Genomic DNA, 23,429 nt, shown 5'->3' with positions numbered 1-23,429 from the left:
GACTCCACTACCTTGACCAATAATTTGAGGGAATGAATGACAAGTGCAACCAAAGCTGAAAATGGGGTCAAGAATGAGTGGTCATTAGGAGGGAGCCAGGTGTCAGTGAGTGCAAAAAGATGGGAAAAATGATAAAGGAAAATTTTAAAGATAAAAGCAAGCTATGGAGCCAGCATTCTCCAGAAAGCATGCAGAAAGGTCAGGTAAATCTTGTATGGGACTGTCACTGGGGGATAAGTACTAGGAAGCATGCAGTATGAAATGGGGAACAGGATTTGTACAAATGACAGTTGTTAGTTCAAGATTACTGGGATGGGGATTCTATGATAAAGTAGGAATATATTAATTACTCAACAATCAGCTAGGCAGATTTACATCTCCTTTTCACTATATGGAGATTCTAGGCAGACTCACCAATCATTGAACGGCCTCGGGATGAAATTTTCTCAGAGATCAGAGCAGTGTGTAGGTAGTAGGCTAGTAGTGGGGAGGGAGGGCAAAGACAACAGTTGTGGAGTTGTCCAGTGTGCTAGTAGGGCTAATGAAAATGACTGGTTCAAGCATGGTATGAGAATGAAATTGTAACAGGAATACATAGTCTTTAGGACTAGATATAGGAGGTCTTAGTTATGTTTCCAGGGGCAAAGTGCCATACCATAATGATGGAAGGAGGTTTTATGAGTATATTAAATCTTTATGCTGGCAGGATGCCTGGCAGAAATTGGGACTCATATGCCAACATTATGGTGGCTGTATTGACATCATGACTCATTCCAGAATTCAAGATATATCAATAGACCATGAGGACCAGACCTAGATTTCAGGTGAATGATGAGTTAGGAATGTTGATGTTCAGGTGTTCAGTTGTATGATATGTCTCCCATAGCTATTGTTGATTCTCACCATTACCTCGGTATCTTGTGGGCTTAGACTTTATAATAGACCTATCCCCATTCCACCACACTACCATCCTAAGGTTGCTTTATCACTTTTCTGTGGCATATTAGCTCATATCCTACTCACATTTGCCACCTGTTCCCCAAAGTATCTGGTATTTACCAAGAAAAATAGCGCATGAACTTCCTATGTAGATCATATTAAACCAGCAGTCACAATTTCAACCAAATTTTAGACAGAATAACCAAAGAGTATGTAGCTCCTACTCGTGACAGATGGTCACTTATAGGCAAAAAAGTACATGAAGTGGATTAACCAGGATAACAGTTTTTATGATACCACATGGCACATTTGTAGAACTGCACTCTCTACTGGTCCAAAATAGAGTCTACCAAAACCACCACCACTCATTCTACCTAGCAAGGTTGTAATTCCAAGATGCACATGGCTCTACTCCATATGACTGTCTGATTGGTAGATAAACAGAAAAAAATCAGCAACTACCCACTGTGCTGGGGGATTGGCAGTGGGATGAGGGGTAAGGAAGAAACACACATTTGCAGGCTGTTGTCCAGGTGACAAAATCAACTTTAATATGGAGTGGAGGGAGGAAGTAGCAAAAAAACCAAGAAAGAACTGGGCCCCACTACTGTAAATGGGAAATCAGGAAAGACTACAATATGCTCACATACCTATTTAATGCCAAGGCCTTCCCAGAATTTACATGATAAATGTAAATGGATTTGTGATCTCCTTGATATGGTTGTTACCTCAATGATACAGGTCACAACCCACCCATTCCTGCTCATCCTGGGGCTCCTATCCATGTCCTCCATAACTTTGCACAGATGTAACACTTATTCAGGGCCACTTACAGTAACAAATAGAATTAACCCAAGTATTAGGATCTCCATGAAGTGGATGCTAAATTGCCCAGTACCCTGCTGAGTGCTTTCCTTAAAACAGAAAGCTGTAGGCAAAAATTTCAGCTGCCCAGATAAGGTAAGACTATATAAAATCTGATCTCTCAGCTTTTCTACCGCATTTGCTCCATGCTGGTACATAAGGCAAGAGATAGATGGGTGTGGGGGGGGTGGAGCTCCCACCACGCACATGCCACAGTGTTCATACAAAGAAGCTGCATGGTAAACTCCCAGTGATCACTCCTGAAATGTACCACTGGTCTCAAGCCCTCAGCCTCTGAACTTATGTATCCTGACTCCCTCAGAACACCCCCAAAATATACTTCCATGGCTTTAAACTAGGCATTTCATCTCATCTGTTTCTTCATCTATGCATTTCATCTCATCATTTCACCTATTCATTCTTTAAAACATACTACAAATGACTTGATATCCACATTCATCCATGCTTATTCTGAACACATACTCTTTGAAACCACTGGTCCTCACCTCTCCCTTTCAAGTGTCATGCTTCTACACATCAGAAACGTACACTCTGCCTCTTTTTCCAAGGTGCCATGCTCACAGAACCCAGGACAACTTCCAGACTAATGCACCATTGTTCTGGTTACTTCTTGCTGACACTAAGAACTACCCCCCCCCACCCCAGAATTGCTATCACTTGTTTCCTCCTTGGAGATGGAAAGGAAATCTTCCTAGAATATGCAAAACTCATTTCTCTTTCACTCTCTACACCACAGGATCCTGAGCTCTTTACAGTGAAAGATTCACATTTCTCATATTCCACATTTATTTCCTCAAGCCTGTATGTTCACCAAAGTGGTCATTACAGCAACAAGAAGGATCATTTCCTGTCTAAGTAGGGATAAAGAAGATGAAATCCAAGATATTTTGGACTATAAGTAAAACTAGGATCAATGATATTATCTGATAGACTGTGTGGAGAGAGGAGAGGTGAGTTCAAAAGACTGGACATGGGAACAAGTAAAGAGAATTTGAAGGCATTGAGATGTTCTGTTTGCTTCCTGACCTATATCCAACATGAGGATACTATTAGTAAAGCAAAGAAATTAGTCTAATTCAAACTGTGAGGATTGCTGTTTGTCCTTCATTCTTGAAGAGGACCAATGACATCATGAGGGTGAACTGGATTTAAGTGAGGCAGAGCTGGGCAAAGCTGCCAGCCTCATTGTCTCCTCCAGAGTCAGTAAAGTCCAGTGGCAAGACAAAAGTCTAGATGACAGGGTAGGCAATAGATGTTTAATGGTTCCTTTCAGTGGTGGGATGTTGCGTCACCTCTGTGCAGAGAATTCTCATAACCATTATCTCATTTAATCTGCCTTATGTAGGAACTATAATGCCATCTTTGATGTACTTAAAGCTGCAACCTGTAGCCCTGCCAGGATAGAAGGATCTCAGCTATAGCCCTGGGAAGCTGTCCTTTTGCTTCTATTTCAACAGCAGCTGCAGTTAGTATATGACAGCACTGTTGTCTTACACTGGCCTTATAATTTTGGCATCAAAGAGTAAACAAGTACAATGGAGGAAAGAGAATGAAGGCAGGATCTTCCAGCCAAAGAGGCTGGAAGTCACTATGGTCTGGGTTTGGAGGTGCCTTATCCTTCAGGTGCCTTTGTGCTCTGCTACTAAACTAGTTATTCAGAAACAATAGCCAACAGTGTTTGTTTTGAGTGCATTCCCTTGCATACATATGGTTTGTCTACAGAGGCAAGTTGCTCAAAGGTCCTGGCATTTAAAACATGAATGAGAAACTTAGTGATAACTGGTGCCCCAGGAGGCAGCTTTGCTGAGTGTTTGAGCTGACATTTCTAAAATCTTACTCTTTCCCTCAGAGTATATACCAAGGCAGAGGTCACAGATACTATCACATATGTGAGACATGTGACAAGATAAAGAAAGGTCTTTCAACATTAGTATTTGTAAGAAAAATAGTCAGAACCCAAATATTTAAAAGATTATATATTTGGAATTGAGCTATGATTATGAGCTAATCTCAAAAAAAAAAAAAGGTTTTTGGAAACAAAACAAACAAAAAGGCCTGATCTTACCCTTACAATAAACTGCAACATGTTTACATCCTGAATACTTTGATATAATTCTTGTCAACTGTTTTCCAGAATGAAATAATAGAGCTTGGAAAGATCCAGAATAAGTAAATAAATAATTAAGATGATGACGTATTTTCCGTATGAATACTACTGTTCTTTGAAGTATTCATATGGAAGCTGTTTGGAGTTTTTTATATATTTTTTAATACAATTAACAAAAACCTGGCTTCTCTGCCCCCCTCCCCATGTGAGAAAGAAAGAAAGAAAAACAAAACCCTTGTTACTAACCTATATAGTCAAGCAAAATAAAGCCTTTAATTGGCCAAGTATATAGAAACTGTTAGAAAGAAGAGAGAGGATAACGAAGTTTTTTTTTTTAATTTTCAGTGATATGCATAGATTGAACCACGAACTTGTTCACCAGACAGGTTTAAGGAGAATTTTAATAATCATATGGTTAGCTTCCTATACTGTTTTGTCATTATTTTATTTATTTTATTTTTAAAATTTTTAAATTCATTTTATTTATTTAATAAATTTATTTAATTTTAATTTTTTATTATTTATCATTATTGATCATATGATCATAAGACATTTCAATGTCCTTTTTCATATACCTTAATAACTCTGACTTTATAACCACTTCCTAGATTTAAAACAAACTATAATAGCTAAATCAGTGGATACTAGTTCCTCTGTGTGTGTGTGGTGGGGAGGGGGTTAATCAACATAATACACAACTGAAGAAGAATGAGATCCCAATGTTAACAATATGCTTGATATCAGAAGAATGTTAGTGGAGAAAAAGTATTTAGGAGTACTTAGTGTTGAAGAACAGCACTGGTGGGTGAGTGTCTGAATGGCCAACCTTTGATGCTGTGAAGGGAGTTGGGGGAGTATATGAGGAAACAGCCAGGTAAGGTTCAGAGGAGCTCAGATGCAGGGCCTTAGTAATTCTTTGCATTTCTGTATTGTTTCCTATAGCCCTCCAAGTCCGACCAATTGGGAAAAGTAGTCAGAAGCTCATGTAATATCTGTGTTCCTCTGGCTTTCTGTGAGGGAGGGGCTCTGTGCTATTCCAGAATTTGGGATTGATTGTCAAACTCCTGATGTTAGGTATCATCCAAATTTGCACACCCTAGTAATTAGGGAATCCTTCAGCAAGACAATTATTGCTAAGGGGCTGGGGGGATGAAGATAAGGATGACAGGTGAGAAGATTTAATCTAAAACTTGATCAGGGCATTACCAGAAAGACTGGGGCACCATTATAGTAGGTAAACTGCCAGTCAGAGAACAAAGCTAATAGAATCTGCTAAAAAAAAAAATTAGGGAGCCAAAAAATATAGAGAGTTCAAAAGAGCCAAAAAGGTTAACATTTTGTCTGAACTCGAGCTGCTTTCCAGAAGCTTAGAATTTTTTATTCTGAAAGTTCGCCTACTTCTCTCACACTGACCCTAATGCCCCGGGTGGCCCTGACACTCCCCATTCCCAACTCCCATTCATAATGCATGTATCAGAAAGCAGCTGGGTCTCTCTTCAATACCCCAGATCAATGAATTCAACTGACTACTGCCCTACTCATCACCCACTCTGCTGACTATTGATTTCTCTAGTTTTCTCTAAGTAGGCATGCTGTTCTCTCTAGATGACTTTCAAAAGCCACAGTTCCCCCTGCTGCCTTAAACTTTATATTCAGCCTTTTCTAGTCAGAATTTTCTACTGAAAGAATGCCTTTAGTGAAAGGGGGAGGGTGGAATGAGGAGGAATATTCTTTATCTAGATAATGATTTTCTTTTGAAACACATTTTTTCTCTTCTTTTTTTTTAACTTTTTTCCCCTCCTGTGATCTCCTCTACGATTTTAGACAAACCTTGGTTCTTCTACTTAGATATTCTAATATATAATAATAAATACATAGTGCAAAGACCTTTCGGGATTGGGGAAGCTGATTATCTGGTGTAAAGGGTTATTTTCTTAGGAAATTCCCTCAGCTCAGTAGCTCAGATCACTTTTCACAGGCTTCTTCTGAAAGGAAGCCATTGTTGGGTAATCCCAGAGTTTTGTGAAGTGGTTTCCAAGTTTAGGGCTGAATCAATGAGGGAGAAGGATGAAGTAGACAGGGTCTACTATTGAAACACTGTGAATTGCCTTCAGCAATTTATAAGAGGTTCTTTCAGGCTACAAGGGGAGAAAGGCTTGCAAAGGTTTTTGTTTAAAATTTCAACTGTTCAAGGCACGGCAAGACAAATTAAAGAAAGATTTGTAGACACTTCAAAGACAAGTGGGTATATTTCATGGGATGTTAGCACAATGGGGAAATGCCAAGGAGACGAGAAAGCTAGCATACAGCAGACTGAGGTCCGGCGGCCTTATACTTAAAAAAATGAAAATGAAGTTAAAATTCTAAAAATCACCAGTATACTGTGGTAATGTGTGTTTGTACATTTGAAATAGTCTAAGAAAAATTATTCTCAAAGTGAGGAAGTTAAAAATAAATATCCTTAAGATTTTGAGGTCAAAATCATGGGAGCAAATGACCATGGTCTCCTTTGCTCCCACTGTCAGAGCCAGAATACTAAGCTGAATGGACAATTGGTTCATTATAATTATTCTATTGAACAAAATAATTTTTTGAATGTCAGAATGATACTACTAGCATAATGAGAAAAAATATGAAAATCCCTAGAGGCCTTCAAAAAGAGAATAGGATAAATCTTAGGTGGTTTAGCTGCCTGAAGATAAAGGGCTTAAAAAGATGATCTCTTCAGGGTTCCTTCTAGTCCTATTATTCTTCCCTCAGAATTAATTAGTTCCTTCCTTATTATCTAAATAACTGTAATTCAAAATGTATTTGCTCTTTCATGTAATCTGTCATGTAGACCAATCAAGATGGAAAATAAAGCGATTTTATATTACGATCTATACATTCATGTCATAGGAAAATAACTTTCAATCATTATCTTTCAGTTTAGAGAATCAAAGGTATTATTTCTGTTTCAGGTTAAGCTCTATGACTGGTTAATACTCTCATGACTTCAGGACAGAATCAGATGTAAATGCTGCATTTTATGAAGTGACAGATTCCTTGCTGCAAAAATCCATTGCTGAATCAACAGAACCACCAGATCATAAACCATCACAGTTAAACTTAATTTCTAAAAGTGATTATAATAAAAAAGACTCATGGCTCTTACATGTTCTTCTTCAAACTGGTCTCCAATAAAAGCCACAACACAGGGTTTAATGACGCCCGATCCTAAGGCAATCAGGGAGAATCCTGACATAAAGAGGATCCTGCCAAGGAAAGATGAAGACTGTCAGTGATGGTCTTTCACGTTGCTTTAGTATACTAGTAAAAGTATATTGGCCCCTCTTTCCCATTCCTCATCCATGACAATCAAAGTCCCTTTGGGGTCAAAGGGACAATGATAGATTTCTCTTTGGAGAAACAATAGGGAAGGGCACTGGCTCGTGAAGAACAGACTGAAGGGCTCATTAATAGGAAGGGGATTCTCTATTTCATTGAGAAAAAACATGACTATCGTGGCCCTACTTCTCATTCCTTTGTCCCTCAAGTTCCCAAATACTCAAATCCAAAGTCTTTCCGCCATCTTCAACCTTCCATTTCCTATTCTTACTTTCCTTCAGTCAAGAAAAGGTATATACTGTAAAATGAAACATTTCTAGCCCAAGCTGAAGTGAGGAGAAAGAATGAGTTCAACAGAAGAAATACGGTAGAAAGGTTGAAAGATGAGTTACACAAGCCCATAGGGATGGGTCAGAGAAAGCTACGTAGAAGAGTCTCCAAGTAGAAAGAAACCTTAAAGACCATATAGTTAAGCACTCACCCAAGGCAAAATTCCTCCCTAAAATAGCCACCACAAATGACCACTCTATTCTTGGCTATATACAGGGATGGGGAACTCACTACTTGTGAAGGTTCCTCATATTTCACTTCTGAACAGCCCTAATGATTAGGAAGGACTTCCTTAGATTAAGCTCAAATACACCTTCCTTCCCATTCTACCTAATGGCCCCTAGCTCTGCCCTTTGAATAAGTCTAATCTATTTCCTACAGGACAACCCTTCAAATATTTCCAAATAATTTCTTTCTCTCTTCTAAATCTTCTCTATTCCTGGCTAAAAAGCACCAGCTTCTAAACTGCTCTTCATATGGTATCATTTAAAGTTCCATCATCATCATAGCTGCCCTTCCATGAACATACTCATTTTTAATTGTCTCTCCTAAAACGTGGTGCCCAGAACTAAACACAATACAATAGAGTTGGTTTCTCCAGTACAGTACACTGGATACTTCTATTACTGCAGCCCAAGACTGAATTAACCTATTGGGTGACCACATTACTCTGGTTTTCATGAGCTTGCAGTCTTTTGCAAACAAATGTTGTCTAGCTTTGCCTCCCCCATTCTGAACTCCCTTCTCTCTGTGTAGCTGAGTTTTTGAACCCAACCACAGAACTTTATCTAAATCCCTACTAAAAATCATTTTGTTATATTTGGCCCATTGTCCCGACCTGGATATTCTTGAATCTTGATTGTGTCATCTAATGTATATCTTTCCTTCTCATCTCAGGGTCATCAGCAAATACAGGTAAGCATGGCATTTACATCTTCATCCAAGTCATTGATTGAAAATGTTAAACAGAACAGAGCTAAGTATGGAGCCCTGTACCACACCAAATTAAGGGAGGATATTGATCAATACTCTTGTTAAGCATTCCTTCCATCACTTCTGAACCTACTTAGCTGTACTATCATCGAGTTCACATCTCTCCAATTCATCCATAAGGATATCATGAGAGACTGTGTAAAATATCTCACTAAAATCCAGGCATACCACATTCCCCTGATCTACCAAACTAGTTACCTTATCAAAAAAGGAAATGTGGTTAGTCTGGCACAGCTTGTCCTTGGTGAGTTATGCTGTCTGGTGGTGATTAAAGTTTTCTTTTCTAAGCACTCACAAATCTTCCCTATAATGATGCCTCTGGAGACTATAATCAAGCTAACCAGTCTATAATTTGAGGAATCCACTTTCTTCAACTTTCTGAAAATCAGCACATTAGCCAGACATTAACCAGACCTCCAACCTGAAGTTTCCCTCTTGGTCTCCACCATTTCTAAAAGTTCTTTCAGTGCTTCCTTTTCTGATATGTAGGTGCTACCATTCAATTCTTGCTTGAGACTGTGCTCTAGTATACCAGCTTTCTTCCCATCCACAAAGGAAATGATAGACCTCCTGGGGGTTAGGGATGAAGGTTTCACAACCTTTTAAGACCTCCAAAAATCCTCATAATTCCCTCTCCATTCCCTAGCCCCCCTCTTTCTCCCTCATCTTCCATTTCACAGCTCAGGACAGAAATATGCTCCTTATAAGTGAGATCATCAGAGAAGAAAATTAATGGATCAGTAGGTCACCTTTCCTGCTCCCAGGGGAAGATAGAAAAGTCCAGAAGTAAGAATTAAGCTAGAGGGAGAAGATGAATAATAAGGTCAGAAAAAGGGACTGGGAAAAGGGAGAGAAGTCTTGCTTTATGCTTACAGTGCCAAAGGTTCATCAAGGGGTAATGTAAAAAATTCAAGTGAGAAACTGTTCACTCATCCAGCTGCAAAGCCGAACTAAATGAGTGAGCAAATGCCTAAAATCACCAGATATCTACAAACCAAAGGACAAGGGCAATGTTCCTGGGATGCTGTGAGAAGAGCTAGCTGTAGGATGATGTGGGCATATGTTTAGTTGACAATATCCAGTACTTACAGATGAATCAACTGTTCTCCCTTCACAGGCACTGAACTGAGTATTAGGATCATGTGACCCATCATACACAAAATGTGGCCCATCATGATTGTGCTGTAGAGGGAGGGGAAAAAGGCAATGTTCAATTAAGCACTGGAAGCAATTATCAGTGAATGGCATAATATTAACTAAATACTTAGGTGCCCTTAAACATACAAACAAAGAGTGTAAAGAGTAGAAGGAATAACAGCTGCCATTTATGTAGCATTTTGAGATAAAAAAGCGCTTCACATACATTATTCTAATGTGATCTTCACAATAGTCCTTTGACGTTGGTGCTACCATTATCCTCACTCTACAGATGAGAAAATTAAGGCTCATGGAAACTGACTTGTCCAATATCACACAAAGTAGTAAGTGTGTGAGGCCAGTTTTGAACCCAGGTCTTCATGAGTCCAAAGCTATCACAACACACCCTAACTTTCCAAGGAAGGTCCAGAAATAGAAACTGCTGGAAAAGAATTTGAGGCAATTTGTATATGTGTGGAACTGTGACCTTATCAATATCAATCCATCAAATTTCTGTAATCTGTGGTGTTTGGGATTGTGATATGTGGGAAGTTCATCATCACAGACCGAAATCAAAACCATTTATAACTTAGTACATGAGTCCCAGAGTGTCACCTGAGGCCAAAGGAGGTTGAGTAACTTGTCCATGGTCACACAGAGAGTCAGACTTGAGAACATAAATATAGAACCTAAAACCCCTCAGGAGAATGCATAAATTCAAACTAATTCATAAGGATTTTGTACTAAAGCAATAGAACTAATATTAACATATTAAGGACATCATGAGAAATCATCTCTTTAACCTAGTGCCAATTATGCAAACCAGCTCTTATTATCTGCTTTTGACTGAGTGCCTGTTCACCAGCACTTTAACCAAGAGCCAGTGATCAGGAAAGGGGATCCTAGTTAACTTAGCTAAAAGATGTGGTGATTTGGTGAGAGGTCTAAAGTTCATGGCTCTAATGAAGCATTGGCATTCTATGAACTGCATTTCTCCAGACTCTTCAGATATACTTATAAAAGCATTCAGATGCTCTGATAGGGTCCAAGATTGCTGCTCTTGAAAACCCCAAGAGCCTGATCAGAAGGACAGTTGGGCACTGGTCCACAGCCTTGACAAAACTTCCCATTATGAGAGTAATATTGCTGCAGTAAATTTAGTGCATGTCAATGTAGTATCTCCAAACCCCACTGGAAAAAAAATGAAGCAGGAGCAGAGTTAAATAATAGTAGCTGAGGAAAGCAAAGAGAATCTGGCACCTGAAATCCCCTGGACTCTTCCCACCACTGGCTGATTTCTGGGCAGGAGATACCTTAGCTGTTGCTATTTGACTTTCTCCTAAATGACTACCAGAGACTTTGGAGGGAGCCCCCATGTGTCTTGGTACACTGGAGGGATCTCAATATTTTCAGGACAAATGGGAAAGTTCTAAAACTAAACCCCCCAAAATCATAGAACAACCTCACTTCCTGCTCGGTAAAAGATGCTCAAGCATCTTTGTCAACCGCACACAGAATTTCCTTGGACTTTGATCCCAATCCACTTCATTTACTATTTAATTTCAAGTTCTTGAATCAAATATTATCTAATTTCCTTGGTTACATATTCTGGCCTTATGGAAATGGAAGGCATTTCTTCCTTACTTGTAATGTTCCAACCAAGAGTCAGCAAGGATAGCTTCTGTGATGCTGACTAAAAAGTTTAAGCCATTACAGAGATGGTAAGTGGCAGTAGAGGTGTTTTCATTCCATTGGAGGAAGTAGACCATGTACAAGGTGATCACAGCTGGAGGAAAAAGACAAAGACAAAGCTATTCGACTTGCCTGTAACACCCTCCCCACATCTACCTTTTCCACTGAGTGGGCAATAACAGAAGGGCAGCTAGGGGGCGCAGTGGAGAGAGCACCAGGTTTGGAGTCAGGAAGACCTGAGTTCAAATCCCACCTCAGACACTTCCTAGCTGTGAGACCTTGGGCAAGTCACTTAACCCGATTTGCCTGAGTTTTCTCATCTGTCAAATGATCTGGAGAAGGAAATGGCAAACAACTCCGATCTTTCTGCCAAGAAAACCCCAAATGGGGTCATGACGATTCAGACACAACTGAATCAACTCAACAATGAGGCCAAAATACCGCCATATCATTAATTTCCCAAGCAAGAAACCTTGAAGAGACTGTCAATTTATTATGTCCCTTCACTCCACTCATCCAGATTACTTTAACCTTATTGACTTTTAAAAATGTATCAGTCAAAAGGCATTTATTAAGTACCAACTACGTGCCAAGTATTGTGCTAGACACCCTACAAAAGTGAGACAGCCCCTGCCCTCCAGGAGCTTGCATTATGAATCTTTCAAATCTATCCCGTCCTCTGAATTCTTGTAGCCATGGATTTAATACAGGGGTTGTCCATCTTTCATACTGGCTACTGTAACATTATGTCACTTGCCCTTCCTTCTCTGCCAACATCCCGCTTTTATCGGTTGTTAATACTTTTAAGGTGTCTTCTTAGCTGCTCATTTTGAACATGTCAGTCATCCTCTTACAATCCTTTACTGAATTCCAATTTAAATGTAGATGAGGGTCTGGAATCAGTGGTGTTGGATATTTTAGGAACTGCAATAAGACCGAAGAATGTATTAGAGGGATTAACACTGGAAATGAAGATTTCATAAAACATGATAGTCTATCTAGAAATTCTAAATGTCTCAACAAACAACTTTATGGGGATAATAAATGAGCTTAGTAAAGTTGCAGGACACAACATTAACCCATAAAAATAAACTACTAAGAACCAAGACCAAGAAAACATAATTTGAAAACCTCTTTTGCAATAATAACAGAAAATAGCGAATTAACCTACCTGCCTATTATAAAGTAGCAACAATTAAGTTAATGTTTATGCTCAGGACTTGTATAAGAATGATAAAACTATATAATGACCAAAATAAACAAGAACCTAAACAACTAGGGAAAAATTCATTGTTTGTGAATGGACTAGATTAATAAAAAGAATAATACTCTATAAATTAATTTATATATTTAATGTAATATAAGCCAAAATACCAGTGGGGCTTCTTTATAGAACCAAATTAAATGAAATTTATATTAAAAATATCAAGGGTCACACTGAAAGAAAATATAGATGAGGATGGTCTTACAATCCTAAATTTTAAAACATATTATAAAAGAGTTACCATAAAATAAAATTAAAAAAAAACTTTATAGTACTGGAAGGGATGTAGACCAAATAGATGAATGGAATAGAACATCCATTCAAAAGTAGACAAAATATTATTGTTTGATAAAGCTATAGAAAATGAGGAGGCTTCATTATTTGGCCAATGAGTTTGGGAAAACTATTTGGCAATTGACTGAGAAAGCAGAAAAGAGATTTAGAGCCACATGTTAAACCATATGTCTCAGTGAATTCCAGCTGGATGAGAGAGTTAAACATAAGATCTCAATTGTGGAAGGGAGATTATTTTTTCCAGTTTAACAAATAGAAGGAATTAGTGGGTACAAGATAGATGTGCTTTACTAAAATAACAAAAGTAGAAACAGGAGTATGTAGGATACACTAACTATGATCATATAAGAGAAAAAGAAAATGAGAATAGGCAAATAAAGAATTCTGATGAAGACTCAGGTAGAAGAAAAAAAATGTTCTTTTACACATTAAAATTTAGCCATTTCAACATAAATAGCCACAAAGCAAGATGATTTGTTTGTACTGATGTTCAAGTTTTCCATAAAATGCTTAATTTTAAAAGAAATAAAATAAATGGGTTGGCTTAGATGACCTCTGAGATCCCTTCTAGTTTTAAAAAAGAAATGGGAGCAGGGTGGGAGAGTGAAATAGATTGCTTCAGTCTACCCTTCCAATTGCCAAATGATTTCATTCTTCCCTGCTAGCAGTTTTTTTGTCTGGTTGTTTGTCAAAGGGTATCTTGTCACCACTAACACCTTATCCCATCCCTTCACTCCTTTCCTCTCTAAATTACAAAGGAAATGTAGTTCCATAGCATTCCAAGTCAATGGCTGAAACTCAGTTCCTTCTATTCCGCTTTCAGACGGTTTTATTAATCCCTGTCAGGAGCTAAAGTCTTATCTTAAAAGAAAGAAAAGCTTTATTATCCATTTGGGGGATGGTAGGAGGGTTTTCTAGTACAGATCAGTTTTCTTTGCACGATATAATCTAAAACAAACCTCTTTCATCCCATAATTCCAAAGCATTTTTTCTTAACCCTCCAAAGAAACTTTGAACAATCCACCCCAAAGTATTTCTTGGACAGGAGATAGCTAGCTACCCATAGGCTGGTATCTCCAGTTACTTTTAATCTACTTTTTAAAATAAGCCATTGGCAATAACTCCTGCCTGGCCCAAGTCCTTAGAACATTGTGAAATGACTGAAAAAGTTTTGAACTCTCTTCAGAAGGTTTAATGGGGGTTTTGTTTGTTTGCTTGGTTTTTCCGTTTAGGTTCTCAAGTGACAAATGTGCATATTTTGAGCAACTCTGGCACAATGTAGTTTGGTTTTTCTGCTTGGTATCCATGTATGTATCTGGTTAATGTGATCAAGTCGCCGCATGCCTTGAAAAACCCAGGGGAACTGAAAATGATGGAATTTAACCTTTGTAAATCTGTGTCTTGTTTTGTTTTTAAAAGACGTTGCTTTTTGATAGCGATAAATGGAGCAAGACCACAAGATTGCATATGTGTTTAAAGGAAAAAGTGAGGAAGGGAACGAGGGCAGAAAGGTTAAAGTGCAATTGACTGAGAAATGTTGGTGTTTACATTTAGAATTCCTCTACCTTTCAAGTTTCAGGCTGAAGTTTTAAGCAAGAAGAGAAGATTTGCCTTCTCTATCTTACTGCCTAAGGGTCTCTGGCTATTTCTTCTGTAGTTCTCATTATGCTGCACTTGGGTATAGTGTAAAATAACCCAGATAAGGGGGTAGCTAAGTGGTGCAGTGGATAGTGTGCCAGGCCTGAAGTCAGGAAGACCCATCTCCCTGAATTTGAATCTGGCCTCAGACCCTTACTAGCTGTGAGGCCCTGAGCAAGTCCCTTAACCCTGTTTGCCCTAGTTCCCTCATCTGTCAAATGAGCTGGAGAAGGAAATGACAAACCACTCCAGTTTCTTTTCCAAGAAAACCCCAAATGATGTCACCAAGAGTCAGACATGACTGTAATGATGAAACGACAAATTGTCTTAATTTCATAAAAGTTATTATTAAAATAATATAGCCTGGAGACAACTGTTCGCATATAGTCAGTCAGTCCTGGCCTTTCACTTCTAAGCATCTAACCCCTGTCTCTACCCCTCTTGGTAATAGTTACAGCTAACCTATATGTAGCACTCACTATATGCCAGGTGCTGTGCTGAGCACTTTACAATGATTATCTCATTGGATCCTCACAACAGCCCTGGGAGGTAGGGGTTATCATTATTCCCGTTTTATAGCTGAAGAAACTGAGACAAACAAGGGTTAAGTGACTTCCCCAGGATCACATAGCTACTAAGTGTCTGAGGCAAGATTTGAACTCAGGTATTCTTGACTCCAGGTCTCACCACTAGCTACCTTCATCATTCAGGTTACCAGGTCAGGACGGAGAGGAAGGAAGAAAGAGAGAATGAGTTGGCTGGAGGGGTAGGGCCAGACCTAGGCAACATTTTGAAATAAGCAAACTTGTCTTTGGTATTGCTGTATCTCTATGTCCTATTCCAAGTCTTCGCACCCTTTCACTTATTAATTCTCCTTTTTCTTCTCTCCACCTCCCTATCCCGGTAGTCTTCATTTCGCACCCAGCTGCACTCCTCTGGAACTTTTCCATCATGGCCCCAGGAACCTCCTCATCAGAAATCTCACCATGCTACAAGATCCAATCAGCCTTGGTACTCACGCCTCATCAGTGCCCTCTGTCCCTCTGATTGCTGGCTGGAAGCCAGAGTGATGAGCTCTTCCTAAAACCTCCATTTAATGTGGGTCATCTGGTCTTGTGTTATCTTCCCCGCTCCCACCGCAAATTCCTTGAGGGCAAACACTCTTTCCTGTCTGTAGCTCTACCACTTAGCACAGTGCCTGGCACATGGATAACACTTAATAAATTATGTTGACTGGCTAACTGACAAGCCCAGCACTCTCATGGTGGCCCTGGGGCACCACAAGTTTCTTACTGTGGCTAATTAACAGAATGAATAGAATCTCTGCCTTCCTTCATAGCTTAGCTGAGGAGCCTCCTCCTCCAGGAAGTTTTTCTTGAACTTCTTCTAGGTTAGTGTTGTCTCTCCCTCTACAAATTATTTCATATAAACTTATCTCTTTGCATGTTGTAATACCCCAATAGAGATCTAAGCTGCTTAAGGGGAGGAGATATTTTTTTTAATTTGTCTTTATCCTAAGCACAGAATATTTAGTATATGATGAATGCTTACTGGATCTGCCTGAATTTCAGCTAACTTTTTACAATGATATAATTTGATCTAAGTTGAAGAAACCATGAAAAAATGCAAGAATTTTGTGATTGAATTTTAAATACTTTAAGTATAAGCATTGAATCATAGGCTTAAAGATAGAGAGAGAAAGGAATTCAGGGATTATTTAATCCCACCTTCTCATTTTACAAATGATGAAACTAAAGCTCAAAGGGGTTAAATGTATTTTTTTTTTGCTACTGAGCTATCAGGACAGTGCACAAATTCACTGCGTTATTATATCTGTGACCTGGCTTTTGAGCATGCCTAGTTTGCCAGAGCCTGCTGGGTCCTCACCTCGAGGGGTGGGGGCAGTTTCCTTGACTGGCTGCCTGCCTCTTTAAAAGTAATGTGGTGGAGGTATTTGCTCTCTCTTTCTGCCATCTTTTCACCATGCTCCTAGCTGTTGTGCTCAGCATAGACACTATGAACTGAACGTGAACTTCCCTGCTCTCCCTCCTTTAGCTCACTTCTGAGAAATGGGCCTCTTCCTAAGCTACACACTATGCTTAAACCTGATCATCTCACTTAAAAATGCATATTCTCTGGTCATAAGGAGTGACTCGGAGAATCAAAAGGTAGATATGTGTAATTTCATCGTTGTTTTGTTGTTCAATAGTGTCCAACTCTACGTAACCCCATTTGGGGTTTTCTTGGCAACAATACCAGAGTGGTTCCCCATTTCCTTCTCCAGCTCATTTACAAATGAGGAAAGTGAGACAAACAGGGTTAAGTGACTTGCCCAGGGTCACACAGCTAGTAAGTGTCTGAGGCCGGATTTGAACTCAGGAAGATGAGTCTTCCTGACTCCAGGCCTGGTATTCTATTCACTATGCCACCTAGTTGGCCCTGTGATTTCATTACCACTTCTAAAAAAACCCCAAAAAACTGCAACACTAAAACGTTTCAAAGCCTAGCAATGGTACTGATGTTTGGTCAGTGATATCACACACACACACACACACACACACACACACACACATACATACATACATACATATATATATATATATATATATATACATATATATATATAAAGGACAGCCATATTTCTCCTACAATGACCTCTCTCATATAAGGTTTTCATAGTTATTCTGGTACTAATAAAACCAAAATAAAATGTGACCTTTTTTGGTCTAGAAGGAGCATGGTATAGTGGTAGAAAGAGTACTGGATTTGGTATTAGGGAGGGGGTGGGGTAAGTGAGATTGGGTTCAAAGGTATAGTTAGAGTCCTGCCTCTGACACAAGCTAGCTGAGTGACTCAAAAGTTATCCAAAGGTCAAGATAGGTACAGATCTTAGGTCCAGCGCAGTGTTCACTCAGTGACTGTGGTGACGATGATGATGATAATGATGGTGGTGATGATGATGATGATGGTGATGGTGATGATGATGATGATGATGGTGATGATGGTGATGATGATGATGATAGCTTATATTTGTATAGCACTTTAAGGTTTGTAAAGTGCTTTCTATATCTCAGTTGGTGCTTAAAACCACTCTAGGTAGTAGATGCTATTATCCCCATTTTACAGATGGGGAAACGGAGGCTCAATGAGGTCAAGTGACTTGCCTAAGGTCACACGGTTAATAAATGATTGAGGACAGATTCAAGACAGGCTCTTCCTGACTCCAAGTCCAAAGCTTTATTCACCCCCCACCCACTATAGTCACATGTAAAATGAAGGGGCTCAACTAGATAGGCCCCAGCGTCCCTTTCAGTTCCAGATCTATAATTCTTTGATTTCTTTGTTACAGGGAATCTGAGGCATATCAGCAATTCAGCTGATATTTATCATTTTAGATTGCTGTTGTTGTTTCACTTGAGAGTCAAGACATCAACAATCATTTTAGAGAGATTTTCTCAATATATGAGAGTGTAATCGAATTGTCCAGGTCCCATAGCTAGTCTGTGTCAGGGGCAGGGCTTGAATACAGGTCTTTCTCACTATAAGGCCATCCCTCTGTCTAATATGCTGGGTTACCTTTAGTTATAGCTTTATTTTTTCCTGGCTTCTGGTTGGTTTTATATTTTATAATGTCATCATACATGTTGCTTTTCCCTACAGAATGCAAACTATTTGAGGGCAAGCACATAGGAAAAAAGACCTATATGTACAAAAATATTTATAGCAGCTTTTTGTGGTGGTAAACAATTGGAAATTGATGGAATGCCCATCAATTGGTGAATGGCTGATATAATGGCTTATATTTTTCTTAATCAATGCTTGCTGATTGATTGATACCAATTTTCCTATCAGGGATAGGGATACTTAATTTAAGTGTTTTGAGATTTAGATTTCTCCAAATCCCTCTAGGCATCTCCAGAGCTGACAAATTTATATAATGATGCTTTTATTTTTTGAGAAGAGCAGAATGTTCGTAAAGTGAACTGGCGCACAGTAATTTGCCCATAACTTATCAAAAGGGAGAAGAAAAGGAGGTGAAATGAATCCAAGGAATAGGGAGCACAACAGAAGAAAGATGGAATTTCCATTTTACTCAAATGTGCACAGCCTAATCTCCTTTAGGCCTTTGGCCTTCGAGCTAATTTGTTGTTATTCAGTTGTTTCAGTCGTATCTGACTCTTCCTGACCCCGTTTTGGGGTTTTCTTGGCAAAGATACTAGAGTGATTCACCACTCCTTTCTCCAGCTCATTTTACAAATGAGGAAACTAAGGCAAACAGCTTTAAGTGACTTGCCCAGGCACTGTGCTAAGTACTTTACAATCTACCTCATTTTATCTTCACAATAACCCTGGGAGGCAGGTGTTTTCATTATCCCCATTTTACAACTGAAGGAACTGAGACAAACAGGGTTAAGTGACTCGCCCAGGGTCACACAGTTAGTAAATGTCTGAGGCTGATTTAGGAAGGATATTGTCAAGTTGGAGTGCATCCAGCTGAATGTAGTCAGTATGGTGAAAAGACTAAAATCCATGCCACATAAGAAACCATACAGGAACTAGGAATATTTAACTTGGAGAAAAGAATACTTAGAGAGAACACTATTTTGAAGAGCTGTCACGTGGAAGAGAGCTCCTCCTGACTCTAGGGCTGGCGCTTCATCCACTGCAGTTCCTAGCTACCATGAACTAATCGGCAGAGCTAATTGGCATAAGCTTCAAAGAAAATGTAAAGCTTCAGAAGTGTTTGCCTGGCTCCTCAGTAGATGGAGGGAAGGCATAGCCCCACAGAGAAGGAGTATCATGGTAGGAATGGAAGAATCGGCCCATTACCAGAAAGGAAATGATGTAAAGAGGTTTTGAATAAGGACCCTAAAATAGCTCATCTTTCCTTAACAGGAGTACCTGTTGTGCCACCAGTAAAGAAACATTCACAGAACTCATTAATCAAGGTGAAGTCAACTGGTAGTTGGTGTCAGAGATTTTCTGTAGAAAACAAAAGGACAAAAGGTGAGAGGTTGGGGAAAGTTACAGATAATCTTTTCTTTTCACTTTAATACCTCTCTATTGACTATAGTTCTATGTTTCCAACTGATTACAACACATCTCCACTTGGAAATCCTGGCATCACCTCAAAGTCTGTCATGATTGATAAATGAAATTGTGATGGAATTTTGAAAATATGCCAATTGATTTTTTTTTCCTTTTACAGAGGTGTTGGGTATGACAACTTCTCTGGGTAGCAGAAATACAGAGGTAATGGTGAGGATCTTCAGATTTTATCTTCAATCCTACACAATCACAGAATCTTAGGGTTGGAAGGATGCTCAGAAGCCATGTAGGGCAGCCCATCCCTGAACAGTAATCTCCACTTCAAAACCTCTAACAAATGGTTATCCAGGTGTTACTTGAAGATCTCCGGAGAAGGGACTGCCTCTGTCTCCCAAGACAGCCCATTCCACTTTCTAATTGTTAGGAGTTATTTTGACTTACGTTAAGCTTAAATATATAATTGTATGTAGTTAGTAATATAAAATTTATAAATTACACATAATTAGTATGCAGTTATTAAATATACAACTTATTAATATTTAAGCTTAAATTTGTCTCTGAAATGTACACCCCTTCTTTCTAGCTCAGTCCTTTGGGGCCAAGAAAAACAAGTTAAATCTCTCTTCCACATGACAGTCTTTCAAATATTTGAATAAAAGTTCATGTTGCCTTCAAGTATTCTCTTCTCCAAGTTAAATATCCCTAGTTCCTTCTATTGTTCCTCATATAGTATGGTTTTTAGTCCCTTCACCATCCTGACTACATTCAGCTGGATGCACTCCAACTTGACAATATTCTTCCTAAATATGGCACCCGGAACTGAACACAGTACTCCAAATGTGGCCTGACCAGAGCAGAGTTCAGGGCAACTATCTTTTCCCTTCTTATGGATACCATACATCTCTGAATGCAGTCTAAAATTACATTGGGTTTGAGGGTTGTTTGGATGGCATATCTTTTTTTTAACTAATTTTGAACTTGTAGTTCATGTATATGCCCAGCTTTTTGCCACATAAAGTTATCTAGCTATGACTCCCTCATCCTGGACTTGGGCAGTTGATTTCTTTTAAAAAACAAACTTGTAACTCAAAGGGCAATCAAACTGTGCATATCCTTTGATCCAGCAATGCCACTACTGGATCTGTATACCAAAGATTTCATAAAAAGAGAAAAGGACCTATATGTACAAAAATATTTATAGCAGCTCTTTTTGTGGTGGAGAAGAATTGGAAATTGATGGAATGCCCATCAATTGGGGAATGGTTGAACATGTCGTAGTATATGAATGTCATGGAACACTATTACGCTATAAGAAACAATGAGCAGGTGGATTTCAGAAAAAAACCTGAAAAGACACATATGAACTGATGCTGAGTGAAATTAGCAGAACCAGAAGAGCATAGTACACAGTAACATCAACATTGTGGGATGATCAACTATGATAGACTTAGCTCTTCTCAGCAATACAATGATCAAAGACAATTCCAAAAGACTCATGACAGAAAATACTATCCACATCCAGAGAAAGAACTGTGGAGTCTGAATGCAGATTGAAGCACACTATTTTCATTTTTTCTTGTTTTCATGGTTTTTCCCTTTTGTTCTGTTTCTTCTTTCACAACCTGACTAATGTAGAAATATATAACTCAAAAGAAATGCAAGATGTGGAAATTTAGAGAATCCACCCCAAATGTTCACATGGACTATTTGTGCCTGACCTGTGGTAGAGCATTTCAAGCTCATATTGGTCTGATCAGCCACAGTAGGAGGCATTACAACTTGACTCTAATACAGTGATGTTGTCTTGGTCCTCTCTGAGAACAAAGGATAGCAACCAATGTGGAAATATGTTTAACATGATTGCACATGTATAACCTATGTCAGATTGCTTGCCATCTTGAAGATGGGACAAAGGAGGGAGGGAAAGAGGGAGAAAAATTTGGAACTCGAAATCTTACCAAAAAATGAATGTTGAAAACTATCTTTACATGTAATTGGAAAAAAAATATTATTTACAAAAAAAACCCAACAGTTGAATTCAACAAACATTAAATAACTACAATGTGCAAGGCACAAGTCATTTTGCATACAAATCAAAAGGAAAAGCAACAGTCTCTACCACTAGGGAGCTTACATTGTACTAGAAGAATATAATCTTTACACAGAGAGATAAATGCAAGATAATTTGAGGAGGGGGAGAACACTTACAACCATGGGCATTAAGAAAGGCTTGCCATAGATGGAGGCACTAAAGATGAGACAAAGGAAGAAGTAAGGCACACTGGACAATCTGTGCAAAGGTAGAGAGGAGGGGAAGGGAACAAGCATTTATTAGGTACCTACTATGTGCCAGGCACTATACTAAGTATTCTTTTACAAATATTATTTTATTTGATCCTCACAATAACTAGGAGACATAGGTGTTATTATCATTCACATTTTATAGTTGAGGAAAAGTTAAGTGACTTGTCCTGGGTCACAGAGTTAGCGTCTGAGGTTGTATTTAAACTGAGGTCATCCTGACTCCAAGCCCAGTGCTCTATCCGCTGTGCCACCTAGTTATGAGATGGCATATTAAGTTCAGAGAAGAAAGAGGCTGCACAGGCAAGAAATGGAATATTGAGTTTAGAAAAGAAAAAAAGGAAGTAAGCTAGTTTGAATGTATTGTTGAGTATAGGAAGAGGAATAATGTCAAGCGAGCCTGAAAGGTAGCCTGGAATCATAATGAGAAGGGCTTTAAATGCCAAGCAAAGAATTTATATGTTATTCAAGAGTAATAGGGGGCCACTGAAAATTACTGAGTAGGGGAAGGGACATGGCAAGACTTGTGCTTTAGGAAGATTATTTTGCCAGCTGTGTGGATGATGAATTACAAAGGGGAAAATTAGAAGGTGGGGAATCCATGTAGGAAACCGTTGCAATAGTGTAGTCAAGAGGTAATACTCTGATCTAAGATGGTGGCTCCATTAAAGGAGAAAACGGGACAGATATAAGATATGTTGAGATGAAATTAAAAAGATTTGGCAACTGACGATGTGGGGAATGAAGAAGGAAAAGTTGAGGATGCTTCTGAGGTCATGAACCTGTGACACTAGAAAGAAGGTATTTCCCCTAACAGAAATAGGATAGTATGAAGAAGCAGTGGAGTTTAGAATAGAAGATAATGAGTTCCTTTCTAGATATGTTAAATTTGAGATCTTCCTGAGACATCTAGTTGGAAATATCTAATAATCAGTTGATAATGTAGAACTGGAGCTGAAGTAAAAGGAATTATAGATGTCTCTAAAGATCTGGGAGTCATTGTCTTTCTTTTTTAAAATATTTTTTAATTTCAGTAAATATTTCCAAGTTACATGTCAAAAATTTTTAACATTCATTTTTGAAAATTTTTGGTTCCAAATTCTCTCCTTCCCTTAAGCCCCTCCCCACCCACTGAGAAGGCAAGCAAGCGATAGGATATTGATGATACATGTGAAGTCATGCAAAATATATTTCCATATTAGCCATATTGCAAAAGAAAACACACACACACACACACACACACACACACACACACACGAAAAATAAAGAAAATTAAAAAAATATGCTTCTATCTACACTCAGTAGTTCACCAGTTCTCTCTCTGGAGGTAGATAGCATTTTTCATCATGGCTCCTTTGGAATTATCTTGGATCATTGTCTTAATAAGAGTACCGAAGTCTTTGACAGTTGATCAGACTTAAACTATTGCTGTTACTGTGTCCAATGTTCTCCTGGTTCTGCTCACTTCACTTT

General features: G+C 38.7%; 1 protein-coding gene across 1 annotated transcript in view; it reads right to left on the bottom strand.

Annotated features, from left to right (window-relative positions):
* The window catches only part of LOC118837130 (solute carrier family 15 member 2-like), a gene marked incomplete at its 5' end in the record, with an annotated part of 71,395 nt that extends 51,823 nt beyond the window's left edge, over positions 1 to 19,572 (bottom strand). The window contains 5 exon segments of the mRNA XM_036744105.1: positions 3,359 to 3,471; positions 7,086 to 7,185; positions 9,671 to 9,763; positions 11,363 to 11,504; positions 19,509 to 19,572. Coding sequence (XP_036600000.1) covers positions 3,359 to 3,471; positions 7,086 to 7,185; positions 9,671 to 9,763; positions 11,363 to 11,504; positions 19,509 to 19,572 — 512 coding nt within the window.
* Positions 19,573 to 23,429: the final 3,857 nt, after the last annotated feature.

This window comes from Trichosurus vulpecula, chromosome 2, assembly GCF_011100635.1.
Source record: "Trichosurus vulpecula isolate mTriVul1 chromosome 2, mTriVul1.pri, whole genome shotgun sequence".
In the NCBI taxonomy this organism is placed as follows: Eukaryota; Metazoa; Chordata; class Mammalia; order Diprotodontia; family Phalangeridae; genus Trichosurus; species Trichosurus vulpecula.
This window is presented reverse-complemented; position numbering and strand designations above follow the sequence as displayed.